The following is a 26431-nucleotide window of genomic DNA, read 5'->3' as shown; positions in this document are numbered from 1 at the left end:
CTCCTGAACAGTTCGCATCCTTATAAGACGTCGCACAGTCGTAGAAGTCTCCCGCGTACCCGGTATTGATTGCATACCATTACACTATTATTATGTTAATCAATAGTGTTAGGTAAAGGTATATTACACTCTGTCGTTGTTGTAACCGCGTATTTGGTCACAAAGCCAACAATAATAACAATAATATTACTACTATTGACGACCAGACGAGATTAAAGTGCTTTTAAGTAGTATTCATCGCACCTGCACGATGACGGTGTTTACTGCCATCAGCTCAGCAACTATATCATAATAATATTATAAAACCCGAACAACTATATTATTACCATCGTCTTCTGGTGGCGAGAGACGGATATACCTATACGTCTTGAAATGCGCGGTCCACTGGTGCTACAATAATGATCGCTTTCTATCAGAACACCGACTCCGATCTGTTTTAACCGTCGAAATCTTTTTAATTATTGATAGTGTTACTCTTACGTCGATAAACTGTTTTATTTTTTATATCTTCGCGCATCGACATCGTTTTATAATTGACGGTAATAACGAAAAAATTGTTACATCATATTAATATCTCTTCCAAGGACGAATTCCTGAAACCGCGGTCGTTTCGGTTTTTGATTCATCGCACCGTGAAAGGTAGGTATTTGACCTTTCCGATATCATGTTTGCTGTTGTTATTATATTATTATTATTATTATTATTATCACTATACTATTTAATGATAATATTTCGTTGGAAATATTCACTGTCTCCTCTCCCCTTGTATCATATTAATATATTATATGATATTAAATATTCGTAGTAGCATGATGCATACTAGGGTACTTACACAATATAGGTATATTAATTATTATTTGACAGAAAATGGTTACTTACCTACATACTATTTTGTTTGATGATGATAATAATAGTAATTACACGAAGAGCGCTAACGCATTTATGTAAAAACTTTTCGCGGATAGGTAACATGAAAACCACGTGTAACTTTGCCTCTGTAGGTAAACACCGAGTTATTACGATGTGCATAATAATTACACGGTTAATTATTTTAATTTGGTTTAAATAAAAAAAAATAGCGACGGCTGGTAAGATTTTTCCAACGATAGATTTTGATTTAATTACCATCTTTCTCCGTTAAAGTTTCATGGTCGCGACACAGGGTATTATTTCGTTATGCAATATTTGTCGAAAATAATTACACATTTTTTTCAATTACATTGTGCTTTGTTCATTTGTTGATAAGTAAACGAAAAATGTTCATAAAAAAGTATGTTTAAAAATTATATGGTTTTAATTCAAATATGCGAGTTGTAAGAAAAATGATATATTTTTTATATTATTATATTATGTTAATACGGTTTATTAAATTGATGTGTTATTTGATTTTAGACGTTTTATGCGAAACAATATTGTTTTATTTAAAAAGAAAAACACTTTGGTGTTTACTAGAAATAAAACAGTCCAACAATTTTTGATTTAGAGCGGAAAGGCTGATATTTTGGTTTCATAATGATGGGATTGTGGTTTTCTTTTCGTTTAATAGTGTTTCAGTTAGTCTGTCTGAATGTAGCTTCAAGCAACTACAGTTTTTAATTAGGTATCTACAATTTCAGTGGTAAAACACAAAACCGAGATCCGTTTTTAATCGTTCTTTTCTTTTTAATTTAAGAAGTTCACACCCGTGTCGACCTACAGAAGCATTCATCTCTAATAATGTAGAGTGTAGCGAAGTCGTGTATTATACAACTTGTTGATATTTTATTTTAAACTTTAGCATGCAGAATACACACGACTATTATAATTATATTCTTATGCATCTTGACTTTTTAGTTTTTATCTATCATAATAATATAGTACTTTAAAGTGTAGTATATCTTTTATGTGCAATGGATTTACAATTGTTTACAATTTGCCCGGAGTCAATAGGTCAAAGTGGTGGGGCCAACTTCATGTATGTCAAAATCAATTATATATAATGTCACCTGTCCTACCTATAGACACACTTTACATGTGATGGTATAAAACTTCAACAATTTCAATTTCAATTATATTATTGTTGTTCTTATTCAATTAAATATAGTGTTCATATCTCAAGATCATTGATCATCACCAACAAAAGGTTGTAATTCATGCAAATATTAAATTGTAATTAATATTAGTGTATTACTGAATACTCTATCATATATTATATTAACCTATGAAATGTACACTTTTTTTTCATTTCCGATATAATTTTAAGTTTTCAAAGGAAAACATATGAGTAAAGCTCAATATAAAAATAAAAACAATATAAATTGAGGTTGCAGAACGAAATATTAACCTTAACATGTCATGTAAAACCTTATGACAACCAAATCTATCGTCTAAAAATCCGAGGATAAAATATGTATACCATATACCTACATACTTAGTTGCTCAGATTTTTTTAATATCGTGTCAGTTTATCTGGTTTTTTTTTGTCGTGAATAATTTTTGATGGTTGGTCTTTTTACCCTGCCACTCCTTCCCTAACTTGAAGGCATTGTGTAACCCTTAAAACCCTTTAAAATGTCGGCACATAAATCTTCTCCATTTCGGTCGCTACATTTTGCAACAGTCACGTTAGCTAACCGAATATTAAAAATTCTCTTTTCATGTGCTGTCCGATGCAGCATACGACGTTTCATCATTTAACTACTACTGCGAGTATACACACTACACAGAATAATATTATACAAATAACAGCTATTACGATGTGTTGACATATTACTCTCCTAAGTTTTTATTAATCCTGCTGCTGAGATTAATCAATTTGAGTAAAAAAAAAAAATGTTATTGTAGACAGTAATTTTAGATAGTATGTTATTGCATTTTTTTTTTTTGGTTTACAGTACTTACGACTAGTTGTAAAATAAAACGAAAATGTATGAAGTGAAATTATTATTAGAAATAAAATACGGTTATTATTTTTACATCTGTTCATTTGATTTGACTATGGTGAACAATTTTTAGATCTAAAATTTTTTTTATATTTTTATTTTGTAGATTATTAAATATTATTTTTAAACTTTATTTTAAAACGAGCAATTTGTAATTTAAATTTACAATAAGCATGCATGCGGATATATATACATTAAATTGGCATGCGACTCGGGAAAAAAGAAGCCACCCAATAGCGACACTTTATAAATATAATATTAACTCTTTTACATAAACGCATAGTACAAACACAATATGCTTTCTTTAAATTTATTATTATTTAATATTAAATTATTGTAGTTAAAACTAAGAATAACGATTTGGTCAATAATCAATATAAAAGAAAAATATTACATTAGTATTTATAATGGCCGGGTGACGACATTGAACTCGGATAGATATAACTCATCGTATACGTGTAAAAGTTGCTCACTTTACACAATGATTTACCCATCTAAAAATTGTATTTTCGATGTTTGATTTACGTATAAATATTTGAATTTCAAGACGATAGAAGTATCAGAATTGCAATAAAACAATTAGTTTTTTTTTCGATGAGCATGGTCGAATGATGTAATGCATCTTTATTTAATTCTTTATTACTCATTGAATATGCCAGTAGAAAAGTTAGAACTACACCAATTATTTTCTTATTAGAACTGAACATTTGTCAAATTAAAAAACTTATTTTCCGTGTTTTGTGATCCTTCAAACTGGAAACAAAATCAGCAGATATTCATATGAAAAAATCATATTTGTTGTTTTATTAATTACTATTTTGTAATAGCGTAATTTAATAAATTATCAATATAAATCACAAATGGTTACTAGTTAGATGACCTAACTTAACTACTAGCTGTAAGTAATGGCAAAGAAATATATTTTACTTTTCAGCAGCACTTTTTAGACATTTGTAATAAATCATGTGAATAGTGATACTTAATCACAATCTGAAACCTTATTTTTTTGTCTAGGACTTAGGAGTAGGTTTACGTATTGTATTGTTTTTTGTCCTTGTTATTTTAATATAATTGGTAATATAATATAATTGGAGGGTTCCTAAGTCACCATAATTTTTAATTGAATAGGTATAGGCGTTTAGCAAATAATGGCTAATTTTACCGTCAGGTCTATAATTAAAAAGTTAACTGGGTATCATTATTTGATAATATAAATATGTAGTCTTGGGAAACGAAGGTAGTTATAATTTATAATTCAAATAATATAACTATTACAATGCATTGAATTTAAACTAGTTTTTATATCATATCGTAGCTTGTGTATTTTTATCCTTATACCTAATAACAGTAGTATTACAATTCCGTACTTGTAATATGCACATTGTAAATGCATTCAAGTTTTAATTTTATCAAATATCAATGCAACTATCATAGATCGCTGATAATTGACAATCGGTTGACATTTAAAACAAGTTAAATAATAAAATCTGGTTTTTTAAAATTATATTTGTAATCAAACTTATTTGTACTTAGTAAATGAGGAAATCGGAGAATGGCTGTAAATATTTGAAGTAAATGATTCAGTGTAAAATAAAATAGATTAATTGTACTTGCCCTTGTAACAACAAAACGACTGAAAATAGGGATAGATATGATTGCGTATCAACAAGTTCTCCTTGTTAACATTTACAAATTCTAAATATTCAAATTTTATTGTTATTCCTATTTATGTAGGTAGAACTTAAATGGTGTTAAATATTAAAACTTAGAGGTACTAAAGAGGTTCTAAGTACTATACTAAAAAAATATGTATTAAATTATCACGGAATAATTATAAAAAGTTCGATTAATTATATGGTTATTTCTGATTAAAATTCAATCTTTCATTGAAACACACTACTCGATATTTTTCCTCTATAAGGAAAATCTATGAATCATAAATGTTTTTATTAATAAGTAACCATGACAATGAAAACCTTGCAAAACAACAGTCAGAAACAATAAATCTTGCATCTATCCCCAAAACATATTTATGTTTAAAAAAAAAACTAATTTGTACATCATCTTCTTGTTAGCTATGTACATATGTACAATATACATATAATATATACATGGTATACAATGTTGGGGTGATATATAAGACTCCAACATACAACAAAATATGGTATTTTCAATAAATATCCATCAAACAAATAACGAATACCCCATGTATGTTAGTCATAAAATCCTAAAAAATCCTGAATATAGTGACCATCTCTAAACGATAATCTACATTTCACAAACGATTATATAAAAAAATACATCATTTTTAAAATCCTCTGAAATTCCAATTTATCCTCTCTTGGCTTAATATCCACCATCTGAAAAGAATATAGTCCAGATATTTTTCAACCTAGTTATACATATTGTAAAATAATAAGTTAAAAAAAAGTAAAACTCAAATTAATTTAATATTATTTAGTTTATATATATAATCTAAGTTCTAAGTTCTGAGTATTTTTAAAATATAATTGTTCTGATTATTTTCTCTACTTATTTCATTTTTGTCATTTTAATTTTACGTCTAGGTATCATGAAATTTACTCAACTTGATTTATATTATGCATAACTTAAGTGCGTATCAACTATTAATGTTCCTTTATCTTAATAAGTAGAAATATTTTAATTTTTGGATTAAGTGGTTGATATCAGTAGGTATTTATAATGCTAGTGAATTAAAAAAAATAAAAATACCTTACTATTAATATTTTACTTGTAACTTTCTAAATTTATACAACAAATTGGAGCCTTCAAAAGTTATTTGCTTATTCAAATTCATTAATTACGTTCTGAAAACGTTAATATCACACTAGGTATAAGACCTACTAAAATTAACTTGACGGACTTCTTAGAACTACCAATTTTGATTTATCGTTATATATTTATGTTTAATATAATATGGCATAATATAATTTAATGGTGTGATAATGTAACATTGTGAGTAATACTAATTAGTAATTAAGTCAGTATTACTAATTACATATGTATATTTAATAACATTATGACCAGATTTATACAGGTGAACGTTACTAACAGTGTTTCCGGACCCTTCGAGGTTATAATATTAAATTAACTATGCTGTAAATTGCATGTAAATATCCACTATGTAAACAAATTCATTCTGAAAAGTTTAGAAGTATTGAAAAGTATTATGCTTGTACTGTAATTATTATAATCAGATAACATTGAAATAAAATTTAAAAAATTAATAATTTATGATAATTTTTTGAAATTATTTGGAACGTATGTAAAATGATATCTTATGTTACCAATATTATCATTCATATAATAATAGTAACTTAATTCTTACATAAATATTGCATTTATTATTATCAACTTTGAATGGCAATGAATGAAGTTGTAAGTACACAATTTAATGTTTAATGATAATGATGATGATGATGATGATGTAAATGATAATAAATGGTGGAATGACTGTAAAAAATAAGATTACTCTTCTTCATTAAAAATATGAATTAAGCTAACAAAATAATATATTGCCCTAGGTACTATTATTAATTAGTACTTTAGTATTGTTTATTTTTATTTAGTATTACTTTTATACCTATTATAATGTAAGTTAGTATAATTTAAAACAAAAATAATTTAATATAAAAAATTATACGTTGATAAAGTACTTACCTATATATTATTATGTTATATATAAGCAACAAGGCATTATTTAATTAAATTGCGTTCATTAATTTGTACTGTAATTATTTAATAGGTAAAAATAATATAAGTTGCTTTGTACCTTATATTAAATTTAAGTAAATTTAAAATTTATAAATATGTTTTTTAATCAAATAATTACAAATTTTTATTTAAAATAAAACATTTAACCATTTTTTTTTATAAAAAACAGCACCTAACTTATAACTTTTTCTTTACTACAAGGAACGGCGTCGTAAAAATCCGGACGTCATTGTTTACGTTTTTTAATTATTATAAATAGTTTAGTCGTTTTAAATAATAATTTAAGAAAACGATTTATTGTAATTTGTAACTTATTTCTGGAAGAAAAAACAACGAGTAACGTTGAGAAAATGACACATTTTCTAATTAAATTAAATTATTTTAATACATTTAATAATGTTAGTATTACATAGATTTTTGTAAACTGAAAAGTTGAGACTAAATATTCATATAGGTACAAGAATATGAACAATAGGTAGTTGGTAGTTGGAGACCCTCGCACATAAAGTACTTTTGCTACATTTTAAATTAATTTTAAAAACGATACACATTAATAGTATAATAATCTTCTTTTTCTCCATCTCCTTCTCTGAACAATCGTATTGTAATTTGATTGTAATTATTTTTAAACACATCGCGTCGATCTATCTCTGAATTTATAGTGCACGTACTACCTAGTATTGAAAAGTGAAACGGTTGTCCAGTCTTGTTTTCACTGAGGACTGTAGTCGAGTTTTTGTCACCCGCCACCCACCAAGTATATTAACTAATTGTGATAATATTATAATATTAATATTAGGTGGGTAAACTGAATGCCACAGCGTCGGTTGCGTCTCGATTCCACCACGTAACAATATTGCCGTGCCGCCTGAAAAATGTTTCGGCTCGTCGATTTCGTATAGGTACCTGCCATACGTAGTCTTCCTGCGAGGTCTCGTTGCGGGTGGGTAACGGTGTGGGGAATTCAGTGGTTTTCGTTCACGATAATACACACGTAGTTATCTACTCATGCTACGATAATCTGTAATGTGCAGCATAATGCCAGCTCGTAGTCGGCGAGGTCGACCGTATTAAAAAAAAAAAACAATGCAACAACAAAACAACTACAAAACAACGTGTCAACATTTGGAGTAGGTGATATTTAGCTGATTCGCTGCCTTTCGAATACTTGTACTCCGTATTTTCATAATATCATTAGGTATATTAAATAATAACGTAACATTATATAGGAAGCGGCGGCGGCGGCCCGACGCTCGTTGTACGCACAAGTACGCGAGTATGTTGCATTTTATTTTTTTCGGTGACCTCTAAAATACACGTTACGTATCCGACCAGTTCTCCTCCGCGGATATAGCTGACAAACACGTTCGGACTCATCGTCATCGTCGTAGTCGTCGTCGTCGTCATCGTGGTTCGCGGTTTCGACGACCCTCCCGAGTCCGGATCGAGTTTTTGTGCGCGTATATCATAATATTATTATATAAACGAGTGCGAGTACGTGTGCACGCACGACGTCCGTCTAAAAAAAAATCGTACTCTCCCGACCGCATGTCAATTGTTATTGATAGACCATTTTTTTGTAATAGTAATAATAATAATAATACTATTATTGTAATCGGATCGTCTCGATCGCGTGTTGCAGGCGCTCGTAAGTCGAGAATATCGATCACCACGACCACCGCCACCACCTCCCGATCATCGCCATGGAGGACATTGCGCTGGGACCATCGGCGACCCGACCACAGCCGCAGGCCGAGGAGGTGTGCATCAAGATTAGGGACGCCGTGAAGATATATGACAAGAACAACGTCGTGTTTAGGGGTTTGAACATGACCGTGCCCAAGGGTAAAATGTAAGTATTTTTCGTGTCCAATCCTAGCCGCTAGATAGTGCACGAGTTATCGTTGTTCGTTTTTAACCCGAAGCACTGAACCTTTAGTGGTATTGCGTGCATCTGTTCGTCTGCACTATTCGAATTCGCTTCAAACAGTCTTCAGCAGAAAATTCTGAATTTTAAAGATTTAGTGAATAAGAATGCCCATCATACTATTATGAACGTACCGCGGTGGCCAAGCAATGACAGTTCATGATGTATTATTGCACTACGGTTTTTTCCTTACTCATTTCTTAACCACCAATATTATGTAACAAATACATTTCAAAATATAACACGAAATATGTGCAACATAATATTATTTGCACGCATATTCATCACAAGTAAATTACAGTATTCTAATATTATAAACTCAAATCGTTATCAGTGGACCATAATATTAGGTACATTTAAGTTTGTGGGACACGTTTTTTGTTGATCCTTTTTTTTACTCATCCAACAAAGTTTATAATATGAGAAACATAAAATATTGAAATCTAGATATTTTTGTAATAAATATTATGCGTCATAATGAAAAAAAAATTAACTATTACGAATATCAAACAATATGTATCATATTGTATAAAATATGTTCACGTCAACTTTATACTAAATATTTTGGTAATTTATTTTTTAGTTAATATTCTCCTCGCGCCTGATGTATATTTAAATATACTTTTTTTGTTTTCTACATATAGTACCTGTTATGATTATAAGTATAATATTAATAGGTTAGATATGATTGGAGGTAGAATGATTTGTCCATTTTAATGGACATTAAGTAGTTATAATTACGCAGCATAATAAATGAGGTGCTAGGATGATAAATAACCATCAATTATAATTTGTAATACATTTTCAATGCTGACCATATCGAGATGGGTTAGCGGACCTCTATAATTTAAGACCACTAGATCACTCGTAGGAGCTACTTATCTGCTATCGTAATGTTATTTTACTGTTATAATAGTCATACAAATAAATAGGTGTACTTGATGTTTTTTAATATAATATTATAATAAGATCTTAACTCCTCATATGACGTGTATAATAACTTCCTTAGGTTGCTATCATTGTTATACCTACCAGTGAATGTACTGAATGTAGCCGAATTCAACGGGTTGTAGTTTTATACATCGGTAGGTACCTATTTTTTTGCCTTTTCTGATCGGCAAGACACCAATTGTTTATTAGAGCCGAGAGAACACCTTGGTTATTTTTCACTTTTCCAATTATTTTCATCTCGCCACAGACAATCGGATTAAATATTTGTTTTTTTTTTCATTTCTAACTGACATTTCGATTAAATTTGCACTTGACAATATTTTTTATTGTCAATTACTATATGTACATCGTATACATCGGTAAGATGAGCTGGATAAAAATAGCTAAGATCGATATTTATTTTAAATTGAACTTTCTGATATATAACTGCAATAAAAATATATTTTAAACAATAATATCTTTTTATTTTGATAATATATATTATAGTTCTTTCCTCGATTAATATTTTGCGTCTTCAGATTTTTCAGTATAAAATTATAGGTATAATCCTCTCGTAAAAAAAACATTCTGTGATTTATTTGAATTGATTTAAACTAATAACAAGTATACAACTTTTGTATTTTGTAAACTTAATTATTCGAATTTTACATGATGTTTCTCTCGAATTATTTCCTTAATTTAAATTGTACTGGCTATAACTCATTTGTTTTTTAATCTGAGCAAAAACAAGTATGAACATACATTTTTAAAAATATCGCATTTGAGGGCAAACTGTGGTGTAAAAATATGTGTAATTCGAAATGCAATAATGCAGTATAGAGTACATAATTAAACATAATATGAAACTAAACACTGAGGTCAGAGATGATAAAGTAAAAATCATAATATTATTTAGTATTTACTATTTAGAATAAAAAATTGTATAATTATTGTCTTGTAAAGCCTTAACATGAGTAGCCCGTCATTATGAAAATCATATTTAAGTACCTAAAGAGTTTTACAGGAGAAGCAGATGGTTAATGACTATAATTTTTCTGTTAAGTTGATACATAAAACAAAGAGATTGTTCTTAAATGAATCAATGGAACATAAAAATGTTTATGATTAAAAATTACTGGATAATAAATCGTATTATTCAATACATTTTAAATCCATTTTATATTATTATAATTTTTCCTAAAAGAAAAAATAGACATACCGAGGTCACTATGTAATATATCATTGGAGTATATTTTCCTTTAATCTTATTTGGTATGGATTTTTTTTTATTGATTTCTTTACTATGGAAAAGACACCAAAAAATTTGATTCTTGAGACTATTGATTCTGTAGTTTGTTACATTAGCCAAACATTTTTTTTTTTTTGTAACTCTTGAACACACCCAGTAGAACGGATGTACAAATGGGATGATTTATTGGAAGTAGTCGGCGACGTTAAGGCTAAATTTAATAACTAAATGCCTACGCGATTATTCACGTTAACATTATACAATAATATTTCAAGATGTTCGTAAATTATTCTGATCAGCCGGACGCTGTCGGTGCGTGCCTATTTGTCGAAAACGAAATTGCCAGCAGTGGTCAGTTTAGTCGAGCGTGGATCGTCTCGCGGGCAACACGTGCGCGACCGCTTTGCAGTATTATACAGAGATAGCCCATCAATACAATTATATCGATGGAAAAACAGATAAATTAAAACTTTGTACACATTTTGTAATATAGTCTAGCCTAACCACATGCATAAAATCGTACAGTAGAAAAAAGTTTAACTGTCACAGGAATACGACCTGTTCTCATTAAATTGCATAACAAATTTAAGAATGTGTTTAAAAATTCCAAAAATCAGAATTTTAAATAGAGGTGCGATCAAAGGATAAAGGAAACGAGAATAAAATGTATATGCTGTCTGAATTTCACTGCATGCATATACTTATCGTAACCTTCTATACCGTCTGACTATATGTAATATTCGTGTGGCGTGTATGCAATATATACTGAGAACAACCGTCTCTCGGGCATGAACGAAGGGGACAAAAAATTATATTTTTTTACGATTTTTACAGTCTGAAAATCATACATTTAAGACTATACCGTGTCACCATTAAATTATCAAGATCGTGCCTCACTGTCATTCATGGTAATAATCCTAAATATTATATAATGCCGTATTATAGCGTGTGTGGTTTGCATGGTGCAATAATTCGATTGTTCAACGATTTCGTCTAGAATTTAATTCGTATCAATACGATACCAAACAATAGACACGTGGTTGTCACTAGAAAAGCGAGAACAAATAATAAAATCGTATATACTATTATACCTTAACGTCTTGTACATTATATAGCACCTATAAATTTAGGTTAGGAAGACCGTGTATATATTGTACATTGAGTATTCGGGAAAGTTAACGAACGGCAAATGGATTTTTCGATGGCCGGATGGCTAGCGGGTATATACCAATTTTCCTTGTCACCGTAAAGTCACCCCCATGCCTGGCGGAGCAAAGTGAATTTCCTCGGATGTAAAAACGTCATTCGATTTTCCTACATTATAATATTATATATAATAATTACATTTCGTTCTTAATAGTCGCATCCTCTAAAAACCAATTTTCTTCCGGTTAATGGGTATTTTATAATATATACCTATATAAAAAAAAACAGTATACACTAAATCTTAAAACTTTTTACTTTTTACATATAACCGTATAACTTTTATACTAACCTATATATATATATATACGTGTTGGTGATTCGTAAAATAAATATTACATTAATTTTACTAATGTTTATTATTTCAATTAATTACAATGCATACTAAATTTTTTCCAGCAAAACCAATTCAATCACTATTTTTCATTTCACGTTTTAGTGTTATGATTTTTTATTTTAAATTCACGTCTGTTATTTTAAATTTTATAAATCCAATTAATTTATTAACTGAGTAATAAACATTTAAGAAAAGGAGCGACATCATTATATTGCTCTTATTTGAAATCTGAAAATTATTTTAACTACCTATCGAATAATAAACTATTACACTTACTGGAAATGGAGTAATATCTATTCTGCATACGTTGTATTTTTCTAATAAACGAATAATATTGAATTGTAAGAATAGCGATATTAATTAAAAAATAAAATTCTTTCTTAAAAATGTTGTTAAGATTAAACATTAAAAACAATATTATCAATTATGTTTAATGTAAAATAGAGTAGAGTATAATAAATACTTTAAAAAGAGTTATCTTAAGGTATTAAAATTTAGCTGAGAAAAATATTTAGTTTGGTATGGTAGTAAAATCGCCCTGTTTAATATTTTAGTATAAGGTATTTATTTTCTAATTTTAACTAAAACGTTAAATCAAAAATTATTTTATTTTTATTTAAAAGTGCTTAGTTATCGAGATATTTAATTTAGCCGACGACAAATTATTCATATGTAGGACGTATTTATACCTTACTATTATGATTATATGTATTCAAATTATTTCTACACTGTGTTGGGTATTATTTTAATGGATGTTTAATTTAGCAGTTTTGACAAAAATGTTAGAAATCAAAGGCATTGAGTTCTTGACAAATTCCAGTAATATTTGGATTAAACAATTATAAAAAAAAAAAAATATTACATCTTGTGTAAATATTGGAATATTTATGCTGAAAACATGGAAACGCGTAGGAATATAAAACTTCCGATAGGTATAATATTTAAAAAAATTTATGATTTTACACTTTTTTATTTAAAACAAGTGCCTAAGATAGTTTCACTTTAGAGATAGTTTAATATTTATATAATATTATAATATACAAACAGATTTTTTTAGTTACTACAATTTTAAGGCGGTGAGTATTATGATAATGTACCTACGATATGTATTTACTTATGTACTTATTCTAATATTTTTAGATTAATTTAACACACATTAAATTTAATAAAAATATTAATTCAAAAAAACAAATATTTTTTGATTTATTCTTCGGAATGACAAACACTTCCAAGTGACCGTCATAATACAACAATATTAATCAATTCCGGTTTTATACATTTCCTGTTATTGTATACACAGCACATAAACATACGGATATGCATATGTGTAGTATAGCTTGTTCCTTATAACTGTACGATTTTAATTTATTTGATAAAATTATGAATAATAATAATAAAGTCAATACGTAATAAAATATTGGCAACTGATATTGTGGCACGTATAATTTTGAGGAAAATACGCATTAGAGTAAGCTACAATATTTTGAATATTCATTACTTTAATATAATAATATTAAGTATCTATATCAACATCCCAGACCTTGAAACTTTATGAATTACCATATTTGTTGGAAAATGTGTATTTAATAACTGATTTGATACAATTATGTTTCAGGATCTCAAGTTTTTAATTTGAAAAAAAAAATTGAAAATGTTAAACTATTTAAGATAAAATATTTGTAGATATAACTGAAGCAAATTTATTTTATATTCATTAATGTTTGATTTAATGTCTTCATTCAATTTTATATTTAATAGGTAAGCTGGTGTCAAAAATTTAAAATATTCCACAAGTGTGGATAATTGACTTCACAACCCAACTGAACAGTAAAAAAAAAAATATAATTATTCATTAGGAATTAAATAAAAGAACTACCTATTTTACTTAATTATACGCTTATTAGAACACTAAAACTATGTAATTACGTTGTCGACATACAACGGATCATTATTATACAACTGTTATAAATTAATAATATTTTTATAATTTCCGACCCGTGATAACTCAGCTAAAATAAATCTAAATAATGACTAGTCAATAAAATTCTATGTATAGGTTAAATCGCTAAGCATCATCAGACCACTTTTATATTTTTAAAATATTATATTCGATCAAATTCTGATACTTAATAAATAAGATACCACTTAAAATTATTTTAAATTCTGAATTCTGTAAAACGATATATTTTTCAAAAAAAAGTCGTCTGTTTAAAAATATTACCTAACAATTAAATATATTCTCTTATTTGGAAAAAAGACGTTTGTCTTACCGCAGACCCTCATCAAATGGTATAAAAAATATAAGTATTTGAATATATGTAACGTTCTTACTTACGAATTCTAAAAATCAGAATTTGAACTAGTCTATTATTTAAGGACAACGGGGGAGAATGTGCATGTTGGGTGAATCACACTGTATAAATAATAACTCGGTATGTAACTGTATAAGTGCATGCCTAGCTATCCCCAGTTAATAGTATACATATACTTTACCTACTCAAGAGAGAACTCTCCCTCGGTTAAACGATTCTAACCAATCTTGTCACTTAGAGCAGATTAGAATTCTATACACGCACGAACACGAAGATTTGAAAAACCCATTTAATATATCTAAGGAATATGCGCAAAATCCCTAGAAAAAGTACATTTTCAAATAGAAATATAATCAAGTAAACGCTCTTTATCTAAACTCCGCTATAGAAATTGAACTTTGAATTCCACACAAGGTCAAATTATGTAACATTATGAAAGAAATACTTACAGTATATATTTTATCTAGAAATATGCAATAAATAAAGAGTACATTTTATAGAAATCGGAATGATTTTTGGTTTTATTACATCTCAATAATGGACCACAATTTATACATTTTGACAATGGCGAAGTATAAAAATACAATTCAATACTCATACAGAATAATTTGAAATCATATTTTTGTTTTTAATTAAAAATAATAAAATAAACGAAATTTGCGAGTTTTTACTAAAACGAAAAATTAACAAGAAATGTAACGACTTTTGGCAAATTATATTTATAACTTATAATCTACATAAGTTGTAGGTACTCGTGCGATATAAAATAGTGAACTATGTGTATAAATGTTCATTGCTTTCATTAAAATAGGTATGAATTAAAGAAATTAAACTATACGGGTAATTATACTGGTGGTATTATTAAAAATGGTATAAAAAACTGGCTTTAGAATGTGGGAACATTTTTTTTTTTTATAGCATATTTTGAATGGTGTTTAAATTTTAAATGTTGTACATGTATAGTAATATGTTATCAACAAAATGAAATATTATTACGTTTTATGTCAAATGTACCTAAAATAAAAAACCATGCACAAAATTATTTTGAATACATTTTACATTTAATAATATGATGCATGGTTTAATGGTTAATACAAATTTTGATGAATTCAAAAAAAAAAAAAAATTGATTATTAATAGAATTTATAGTTATGCTTAATGTAATATGTGATATTTTGTCATGTTATTATACTTTATTTTATTAAATATGTGGGTCGATTTATTAAAAGACAAGATAATAACAAAAATATATAACAGAAAAGTACCTAATATAAAGTATGAATTTTTAAATTAAAATTGTATGTATTTTGTAAGATGGACTAATTACCTAATAATAGTAAATACTAATAAAATAATTTTTTATTTGTATTTATTCTTCGAGAAAATAATGGGTTTCACTGAACATGTTCGTTTGGGGGACTTTATGTCAGTTAAATGTTTTTCGATGACATTCATTTATTTATAATTTATTACATGAGAATTCTATGTACGTTAATATTTAAAGTATTTTGCATAGTTGAAATATTTATTAATGTCTGTATTACAGATATTACTGTTTCTCACAATACTTATTGTATACATTGTTATATCGATACCCAAATGTATAAATGGTGTATTTAATAAACCATTATCCTTGAAGTTTTGTTATCAATGAAGAGTAAATGATTTTTGATTACTGTCATATTTTTTTTTTTTGTTTTAATATTTTAGCCTAATTGTTACACCCGACAATTGAACTAAAATAAAAATTGGATTTCACTTTTTTTGTGTGATTTGTATTTGGTTTAAATAAAGACAATAACGTGTGTTAAAGACTATAATTTTTACAATTTCGAATGTTCGTAGAAGAAAAATTTACCTCGACTTTAATCAAAAAGCTTAACCAGGGGGTCTAAGCCTCTAAGGTGGCTAACTTCCTCACATACAAAATGCCTTCCTACGCCACTGGCTAATACAATGTTGGCGTGATGAATATAAAATATGTATTATTTCAATATCGAAATAGCACTTGGCACATATTTCATGGACACGAATTTTTATTCAATTTTTTTGTTACTTGTCCTTTCAAAATAATACGATTACTACTATAAATAAAAAACTAATATATGTTCAAATTATATGTTATTTTCAGTTATGGACTTTTGGGACCAAGTGGATGTGGTAAAACAACGCTTTTAAGCTGCATAGTCGGCAGAAGTGAACTGGACTCTGGTGACATAATGGTGAAGGCGTTTAAAAGAGAAGACATCGGATATATGCCACAAGTAAGAAATTCAGTACATTATTTTTTTGAAATCATATCCAATGGGTGATAAAAAAAATACATATATCAAGAGGACCGAATATGGCTATTGTTAAAGCGGATATTGTTGGGTACCCATACATGTCTAACGGGTCAGTTTTATGTTTATCATTGAACATTCAAGTGCTACTATAGGGATCAAAAACCCGTGAAATTATTGTTGGCCCCGATTGATATATTTGGCGTGAATACATTTTCTAGATAGTGGACACAAGTATAATATCGATTTAATCTAGAATAAAATATTTCCCATACTTTATTTTTTAAATTTTTATTAGGTATAAAATACATATTTTTTCGTTCAATCTTGTTCACTTAAGATTTTTTTCTAAGGACAAAATTTAACACGATTATAATATGTTCAAATTAGTTTTGGATATGTCTGTTACATTATTATCACGTCAATTTATTCTAAATAGGAAACCACGTTAGTTGAAAATTAATGCCTGTAAGACGATTCTGGAGTAATAATTTTGACTAAGTTAAGCTATTGTTTAGTAACTTCTATCTGAGTTTGTCAGTATACATATGACGTGAACATTTGAATATTGTACCTAGGTATTTAACTAAGTATTCGATTTTAGCGCATTTAACAGAATGAACGTAACGACTTTGACAAATGTATGTAGGCTAAATGTTTATATTAAAATAATATCTACTTAGTGATGTTAAATTACTCGCATGCGCTTTGTAACAAACAAAAAGATAACGATTGTCGTATTTGTTTTTGCTAGAAAATACGTAATACACTTTAAGCGATACGTCTATTAATCTTATGTATATTTTTGTTATTTCAGGATTTAAATCTTCACGAACATTTAACAATAGCGCAAACGTATAAGTTCTATGGTGGTATGCTTAACATGGATAAAGAGCAAATCGCAAAAAGGATCAAAGAATTATCATTACTATTGGAACTTCCGTCAGATAATAGATTAGTTGAAACACTTAGGTAAATATTGACAAATATCATCGTTGTCAGAAAATATTCACTTTGATTTTAACTAAATTGTTCTTTTAAATACCAACTGCGCATTCAATTAATTTAAAGTTCCTTCTATTGTATTGTTTTCAATTTATTGTTTATTATTATAATCGGGAGGCATTTAATGTAATACCACGTATACGTTTTAACTCGAAAAATCTAATTCGTTATTTAAAAAATTATGACAAATTTAGAAATACAATATGTGCTCAGGTTACAATGGATATTGTATCAACTTTCAATGGCTTCTAAAAAAAAAGATATTTTTAAAAAAGGTTTCATTCAAAATAATTTTTGAGTATTTTCAGAAATGTAGTTACTAGTTAAGCAGTGTCACTAAAAGCCTATATACACAATACACTTGTTTTTAGTCTTTGATCTTCCAAGATCGATTACAATGATCTAATTTTAAAATATTATTCATTTCAAACCATTGAATTAAAATAATTGTGAAGAGGTGATGACATAAGAGACTAATTATAATATGTGTTATTTATGCAAAAATAAATATTATGCACATTACATATTATGATTATTTAATAACTAGCAAGTTAAGGTGGTTGGTTTATTCCATATTTTATGCACTATGTACCTGAGTACCTCTAGATTAACGGTAGCATTATTAATCGTATATTAATTATTAATTTTTTTTTAAATTGTATTAGCTACTGAGTGAAATTACGATAATTCATAGCTCAACTACAACAATAAATTCAAATAAAAAACATAATGTCATAATATCATAATATTATTTGCGCGACATTGTAATTGTAGTAACGTATATAGATAGATCATAGTTGGAAATGATATTAGTGGAAAAATATTAAACACAAATAGATTAAGAATAAATATAGTTTATAGCGATAAATGCATATTAGATGGAAGAAAGAATCACAATTTGTAGATTAATGATTGATTTTAATTTAAAATTAATTGTGATGAAATATGAGAAATAGATTCTGAAGGTGAATTTTGATTTTGTATTGTTTCTGCATATTTATTTTTGAGTTGAGTATGATCATTACTCATAGGGCTTAAAACCATATATTATTTTTATATTTCAGTTTTTATAATCTGAACTCCTACAATTTAATTATGATAAAATCTATAAACGATATTTTTAAGTTATAAATGTCTGAACTTTTATAATTGATTAAAAGTATGCATTTTATTTCTCCGATAATTTTAAATTGTATGAAGTTTAGAGATAAATTTGTTCTCAGAGAAAAAACTTTATAAACATGACAGTGTTTAATTTGTGATAACTTAGGATCTATTTTACTAGAATAATATTATATTGTAATAAGTATTTAAAATAACTAATTACTGAAACAGTTTGTATCGAACGTATGCATATTTTAACGATATAAAACATAATGACTTTCGTGATGAAAAAGGCGATAATATTTTATATATAAATCCTAACATAATATTTTTTTTCATAAGCTCTTAATACCTCCTTGTAAAAAATGTTGCCATAAATTATATTATTAAATAATGTGACTTTATACTTTGGAAGAACTTAACATGAAACGTAGATATACTTATTTTAAGTTTGCTAATCCACAATATTAGTTATAACTTATAACAATTTATTACAGAAAATACAGAGACAGCCATTTTTAAAATAGATATTTTCACGGAACACTGTGTAAGGCTATAGCTTTGCATTAAATTTCTAAATATGTAATAATAATAATAATAATAATAATAATAATAATAATACAATAAATTATAATTGCTTATTTTTTTTTAGTGGTGGACAACAAAGAAGAGTGTCATTAGGAGTTGCTCTTTTGCATGATCCAAATATTTTAATATTAGATGAACCTACTGTAGGATTAGATCCAGTTCTGAGTCATAGGTATATTGTACGAATTAATATTTTTTATGATTTATAAAATAAACCTATCGTGATATTTACAGTATTTGGAACCATTTGGTATCCTTTGCCGAGAGAGGAAAAACAATAATCATCACGACACATTACATTGAAGAAGCGAGACAAGCTCATACTGTGAGTCTTCATATTAAGTTTATTTTATGTTAAATAAAAAAATAATTAAATAAATTGATTTAAATATTAGATTGGAATGATGAGAGGGGGCATTTTATTGGCTGAAGATTCACCAGATGCTTTAATTGCACGATGTAATACATCTACTTTAGAAGAAGCCTTCTTGACACTAAGTTATAAACAAGAAACATCTTCTAATACCCAGGTGCCTTTAATTACACATACCTGTATACGTAACTAATCATAAAATAAATAGATGTAACGACTAATGAACTTTTCGGTTTTTGGCTTTCAGGTTGATGATTCATTCAAAAAGTTAGCTTCCAAAAAATCCAGCACAAAATTAAAATTAAACGATGGATTCTTCCGCTTAAACCGAATGAATTGTCTCTTGTACAAAAATGTATCGTTGCTTTTTCAGCAAAAAATGTGAGTAAAAATATATTAAAAGAAAAATTTAAGTTTTTGAATGGAAAATATGTAACAATACATTATGTGCATTTTCAAATGTATTTACGTAATAACTGAGGTATCAATTAAAAACCATGTTAAAATTAACGAGATTTTGAATACTTATATAATAATTCAGACTAAGTAGAATTGACTATATATAATATTAGAAATAATTCTAAACATTTTATTTTAATAGAAAATAGTATCGTAACATTAAATTTATTAATGCTGTGCTTAGTATTTAAAAATATAAATAAAACATTTTTTTTTATAGGTTTTTACTCTTTCTGTTTCTACTGCCTCTAGTGCAAACTTATTTTTTCAACCTAGCAATTGGTCATGATCCCAAAGGGCTGTACATTGCGGTGGTGAATAAGGAAATGCAACAAAGACAACCTGGGGAATGCAAACCTGAATACTACGAAGGATGTTTCCTCGATAATCCTGATGATGTAATAATGAGTTGTGCATACGTCGATCAAATGAAAACTAAAGAAATGAATATTGTAAGTATATTATATATTAATAAAATAATGACTGACGAATTTGTCGTTAGGATTAAAGTACATATTTTAGTTTTTTTTTGTTTACCTAAGTATAAATGCATGATTATTCTATTAATATTTGTACAAATTAAAGTATTAAAAAAGATTTAAAAACTGTACTATTTTCTTGTTTCAAAGTAGTTTATTCACCGTATATGCTAATTATACGTATTTATATACATATATATTTTATAAATGGGTCATTCAAATTGTACATTACAAAATCGCTGAGGATTAAAAGTAGGGTATAATAACTACTGAGTTACTTAATATCATAACCCTTACCATTTTCGTTCGGTATAAACATATTTTGAGTGACCCTGGTGAATGTGATAAATGTATAATATTCTCTGATAGACGAAATATATGCTCATAGTTGACAAGGTATATATTAAATTCCATTGCTTTGTGCTGTGCATAATAAGTACAATGAAATGATATAAAAATATCTGCGACAAATATTCTGTTTTTTTCTTTATTTCTTTTGAATCATATTTGGTTAACAACGTTAAACCATGTGTGGTCTCAATGGAATTCATGCAAGGGACTACCATATTCTTCCAATGTCTTTAACTTTATTCTGAAACTTACAATATAAGATTTGTTTTCTTATATGGGTACAACATAACATTTGAATTGCTGATTTTTGATTTTCAAAATCATAAAAAACAATTCAATACCTATAAAAAAAAATATATCAATATGTTGAGCATATACAATATATATGTCTACCCAACATTCGCTTGATAATAATACGGTGTAAATATTATATGCATTTATTTTTCGATTTACAGTTAGTTTTAATGTATTTTTTTGGTTTTAAGTTTGGAAGAACTATATTGAAAACCAAATTATTAATCTACATGAAATAAAAATCACAAAGCTAATTGCATCATAATATTGTGCAATTGTATATAGTTATTATTATTTATATATTTCTCATAAATGGTTTTTTCATTTTTATGAATTGTGATTCTTTTAATAATATTTAAGTTATATTAAGAATATAATACTACATGTAAGCAAAAATAAAAAATAAAACAATTTTTTTGTATGCTATTTAATATTTTTTTCCTTAACAGTTACATTATGACGATGTCGATACCGCTCTAAAAGCAGTAAAGAAGAATGACGCTTGGGGTTTATTATATTTCCCTACTAATTATACAACATCCATGGCTATACGTTTCGTAAACGCCTCTAGGACTTCAGACTTAGACGTAGAACTAAGTACAGTACAGGCTTGGATAGACTTGTCTGGTAAGTGATTGAAAGTTTCCATGTTAAAAGCACATTACCAAAAATAAAGTTTAAAATACATAAAACCTTAAGAAGAAATTGGAAATAATAACTATATTTTAGTTACAAGCAAATACACTTAAAATTAAAAAAAATTGACATTAATAACCAATAGGTATTCAAAAATAGGTACTAAATAACCAATTGTATATATTTTTTTAAAGTATGAATTTTGTTTTAACTTAAACATTTCGTTAAATAAATAATATACATGCAATCCAAATGAAATACTCCAGAATAATTGATAATATTAAAACCACTTGAATTGTTAAGATTTGTTCATTGATTTATGTTGTGTCTTTATTATCATAGATCAATACATTGGAAATATGGTAAAAGCAAACGTTATTTTTGGTATGCAAGAGTACTTGGGTATAGCATTAACAAAGTGTAATGTTAGCACTAAAATCGGAACTACTCCTATATCGGTTTGTACATCTACAAGAATTTTCACAAAAAAATTGAAAAATGTAATTATTAATATATTTATGTATTATTATAGTTCAGAGAACCAGTATATGGCTCGGTAAATACAACTTTCATTCACTATGCTTCAGCAGCCATACTATGTCTGTAAGTATATTAATATAATTATAAATACAATATTATAGGATAATAATAATACTTAAATAGAGCATATAATATTAAAATTAAAAAAAATGTAGTTTTCTTTTATAATACCAGAAAAAAAGAAAATATATTAATATGATTTCATACCTACCTACTTTAATTGTCTTCTTTTTGATAATGCAATTTTAATTAAATTAAATATTATCGTTCAGTTTTGAAAACATTGGAACAAAAGGAAAATTTCCTAAAAGACCGGTATTAAAATCTGTTAATACAAAAGTTCGGAACAACTTAAATAGATTATGGGAATATATAAAAGAATAATAAGAAGGTTGGAATTCTTCTGTTGAAAATCTTACAGCGTAAAATACATACAATGTGATCATTTTATTTATCAGATAAACATTTTTCGAATGTTGCATGATACAATATTTATTTTCATTAAAATTATAAATATTAGTCATAGGTACTTCCTTTCAATGGATTAGATTGTACTACATTATAATAACGTTTCATACATTCATGCTAAATAGAATATTATTTAATACTTGAATATTTTTAAGTTTAATTTAAATAGTAAAATATAAACTGATTTATTTTGAATAACCTACCACTTTAAGTTATAATTTTTAACAATATTTTCAACTTAGTTCATAATTCATATAGGTACCTATTGTGAAATATGAATATTATACTTTATTACGATGTATATTTTTTTTTTTGTAATATGTAGATAACTTGTTCATAACTATTCTCTTATTCATATTTAATAAATAAAATCTTGAAATTATAATGTTTAAAATAAACCTACAATATAGTTAAAAATTCAATCATTCTAATTAGTAAATATTTTTAACTCCATAAACTACAGATATAAATAAATATAATATATATATATATATATATATATATATATTTATACACATACCATATGTGGCTATATATTTTTTTAATTGTATAAAAAGGTTTAAGAAACCAAAAATATATTTTTTTTCACAGATTAAACTTAATGGTATTTCAAAATGGTCGATTAGAAACATATTTCTTCACTTCATTATTTAAATTTGAGATTTTAAAACAAAAATTTTACTATTGTGAATTTCTGATAATAATACTCTTATTATTGATATATCTTTCTTCTGTAAATGTTCATAAACGTTTTGTATCCGTCAGGAAAGAACCGTAAGCGGGTTGAATATACACAATATTTTTTATGTAGATTTCAGTTGATATTCGAATATATCAACTTTGATTTTTGATCATTTGTCTTTCACTGTTAACTTTCGGTTTACTGATGATCTTGCGTTACTTTTATTTATATAAATCGTATTTTTGCACTTATCAGTTATTTGTGTTTATCCTTTCAACTTTAAATCAGAAATTCTAACAGAGTAAAACTGACATTCACATATTGTTCTTAATTCATCATTAGCGATCGACGCATAAGTTAAACTCAAATAAGTGACCCTGCACTGTTTTTTGCGTGCAAATCGATCAAAAGCCGTTTGAATGCGTTCGAGGGAAAATGGAGGTTGGGATTATACGTAGAGCATGTCGGTAAGATCGAGTGATCATCAAGGAAAGGGTAAAATAGCAGCGGGTTCGCGAGTGGAGGCAATGTATGTTGACGGAAAATACACGGCATCTTATTAAACGTTATATTTCCATAATAATGTGATGTAATATAATATACGAGTATAGTGCATGCGACTTAGATGTCTTCAAAATAATAATATCGTTTCTCGTGCTCTCACGGTCCATATTCGTGTAATGGGTTACTCTGGTTGGGAGGGATGAGTGCATTATCGTCATGCCGAAATGGTGTAATGACGACTTTGTTTGTACACTGCAACGAGATAAAGTGTCATATGCATTGTGATACAAATGATTAAACTCCGGCTGCGATTTGTTTTGACAGGTGTTGTTACTATTTGCCGGTACTGTTGACAGCGGGTTTGATTTTAACAGAGAAAAAAGAGGGCATGATGGAAAGGATGATGGTTTCTGGTGAGTATATATTTATTATATATATAATATTGTATTACAAATTCAATATGCGAATGTAATATTTTTTTGCTCGTATATTTCCCCACGGGTCCGGTGTGGTTACGCATGTCGATATTGGGAAACATCCAATTATAATCCCAAATCGTAAACATGCTCTTTTGCAGGTAAACAATATAAAACAATATAAATAATAAATAGTGAAATCGGGATGGACCATAAAAAACACCGAAACGAAAATCAAATAAACTAGATAATTACCATCCGTTAATCATCACACCTTAGGGCTTTGTTAAATCATTAAAATATAATTGGCATGGGTGTTTGTTGCAGGTATTAAATTCACTGAAGTGTTAGTGTCTACAGTCATAATGCAAATGATAATACACGCTATACAAACGGCCATATCCATGTATGTGATGTACGTATACTTTGACAATCCTTATATTGGAGATCATTTCCCCACGATTCTCATACTCATACTCCTAGGAATGGAAGGAATGATTTTTGGTAAGTCCACAAATTAAAATCACCGAAAGTTGAAAACAGTTGTAGTTATAATTGCAGTCAGTCAATTGAAATGTGCTGTGTGAACAATTATGCATGATTAAATTCAAATTTTATTTTCTAATTATGAAGTACTTAATATTTAAATATAAGTATTTAAAAAATAAAATGTAATTCGCTTATGATACCAATTACTCGTATGCGGTCATAATATTATTATCGATTGTAAAAATGTTTGTTGAATTTTACAGGTTTCTTAATTGGTGCCATATGCAAAGATTTTATATTTGCCACGTACTTAGGAACTGGCAGTAACATAATGATGTCTTTCACTTGCGGTAAGGTCTTAACAATTATTTTTGATTTAATACATAAATGTCTGAATTTTTATAATGGAAAAATGCAAAACTCTATTAAAATACTATGGAAATTCGGGCTTGCTTACTTAATAATAATTGTAATGTATTGGAATATTTTAATTAAAAATATTAATTTGTTTGCTTTTTTGGAAAACAGGATTGATATGGCCTTTGGAAGGTGCACATTACCTGCTGAAATTAACTGGTCCTCTTTTTCCAATGACTGCACCGGTCAAGGCTTTGCTAGCAGTAACTGCTAAGGGCTGGTCATTTGACTCTGAGCCTGTATACATGGGACTAATATCCATTTTTGGATGGTCAATTATTATGATCATAGCCATATTCATCACTAGCAGACTAAACAAAGATCTATGGATCTTGAGAAAATAGGACGAGAACACGAATCGGTTATATTATATATAATTCATCAAATGTACTTTTTGGTCTTAATCGTATACAGACAGACAACGGCTGGTTTATTTGACTCCGATGTTATAACTAAAACCAACCTGAATGCAAAATGACTTATTTATTTTTAATTTTGATGACAAAGCGAGTGAATTAATTTGGGTCATTCAATACATTGCACCCAATTTGTCAAACTATTTAATGCCGTCTACCTATGGAAGATAATGTAGATACTTGGAATTATTATTCGTAAATCGTAATAGTTTACATTTTAGTTTATTCACACATTTGTGAATGCTAACAAAACTACGTGAAAATGGCAATTCCAAGTAAATAATAAATTATTTAACTGTTAAATATTGAACATA

The 26431-nt window shown here is 27.6% G+C and overlaps 1 protein-coding gene across 3 annotated transcripts; it reads left to right on the top strand.

Annotated features, from left to right (window-relative positions):
* LOC111037137 (ABC transporter G family member 23-like) lies at positions 1-26431 on the top strand. 3 transcript variants are annotated; one of them, XM_022319518.1, is made up of 16 exons: positions 1-639; positions 8299-8508; positions 16746-16878; positions 17714-17868; positions 19658-19765; positions 19828-19918; positions 19989-20123; positions 20214-20347; positions 20646-20877; positions 21999-22176; positions 22528-22643; positions 22718-22788; positions 24704-24792; positions 25123-25299; positions 25548-25634; positions 25813-26045. In XM_022319518.1, the coding sequence occupies exons 2-16, from the start codon at positions 8360-8362 to the stop codon at positions 26043-26045; spliced, it is 2088 nt and encodes a 695-aa protein (XP_022175210.1). In that variant the 5' UTR covers positions 1-639; positions 8299-8359. The 3 variants fall into 3 exon arrangements, with proteins under 3 accessions (XP_022175210.1, XP_022175211.1, XP_022175212.1); XM_022319519.1 differs by lacking the exon at positions 1-639 and adding an exon at positions 7944-8235; XM_022319520.1 differs by lacking the exon at positions 1-639 and having other exon boundaries at positions 8360-8508; positions 25813-26431.

The sequence above is a fragment of the Myzus persicae genome, unplaced genomic scaffold (genome assembly GCF_001856785.1).
Source record: "Myzus persicae strain clone G006 unplaced genomic scaffold, MPER_G0061.0, whole genome shotgun sequence".
NCBI lineage: Eukaryota > Metazoa > Arthropoda > Insecta > Hemiptera > Aphididae > Myzus > Myzus persicae.
The sequence above is the reverse complement of the archived record's forward strand: the minus strand, read 5'-3'. Positions and strand labels throughout refer to the sequence as shown.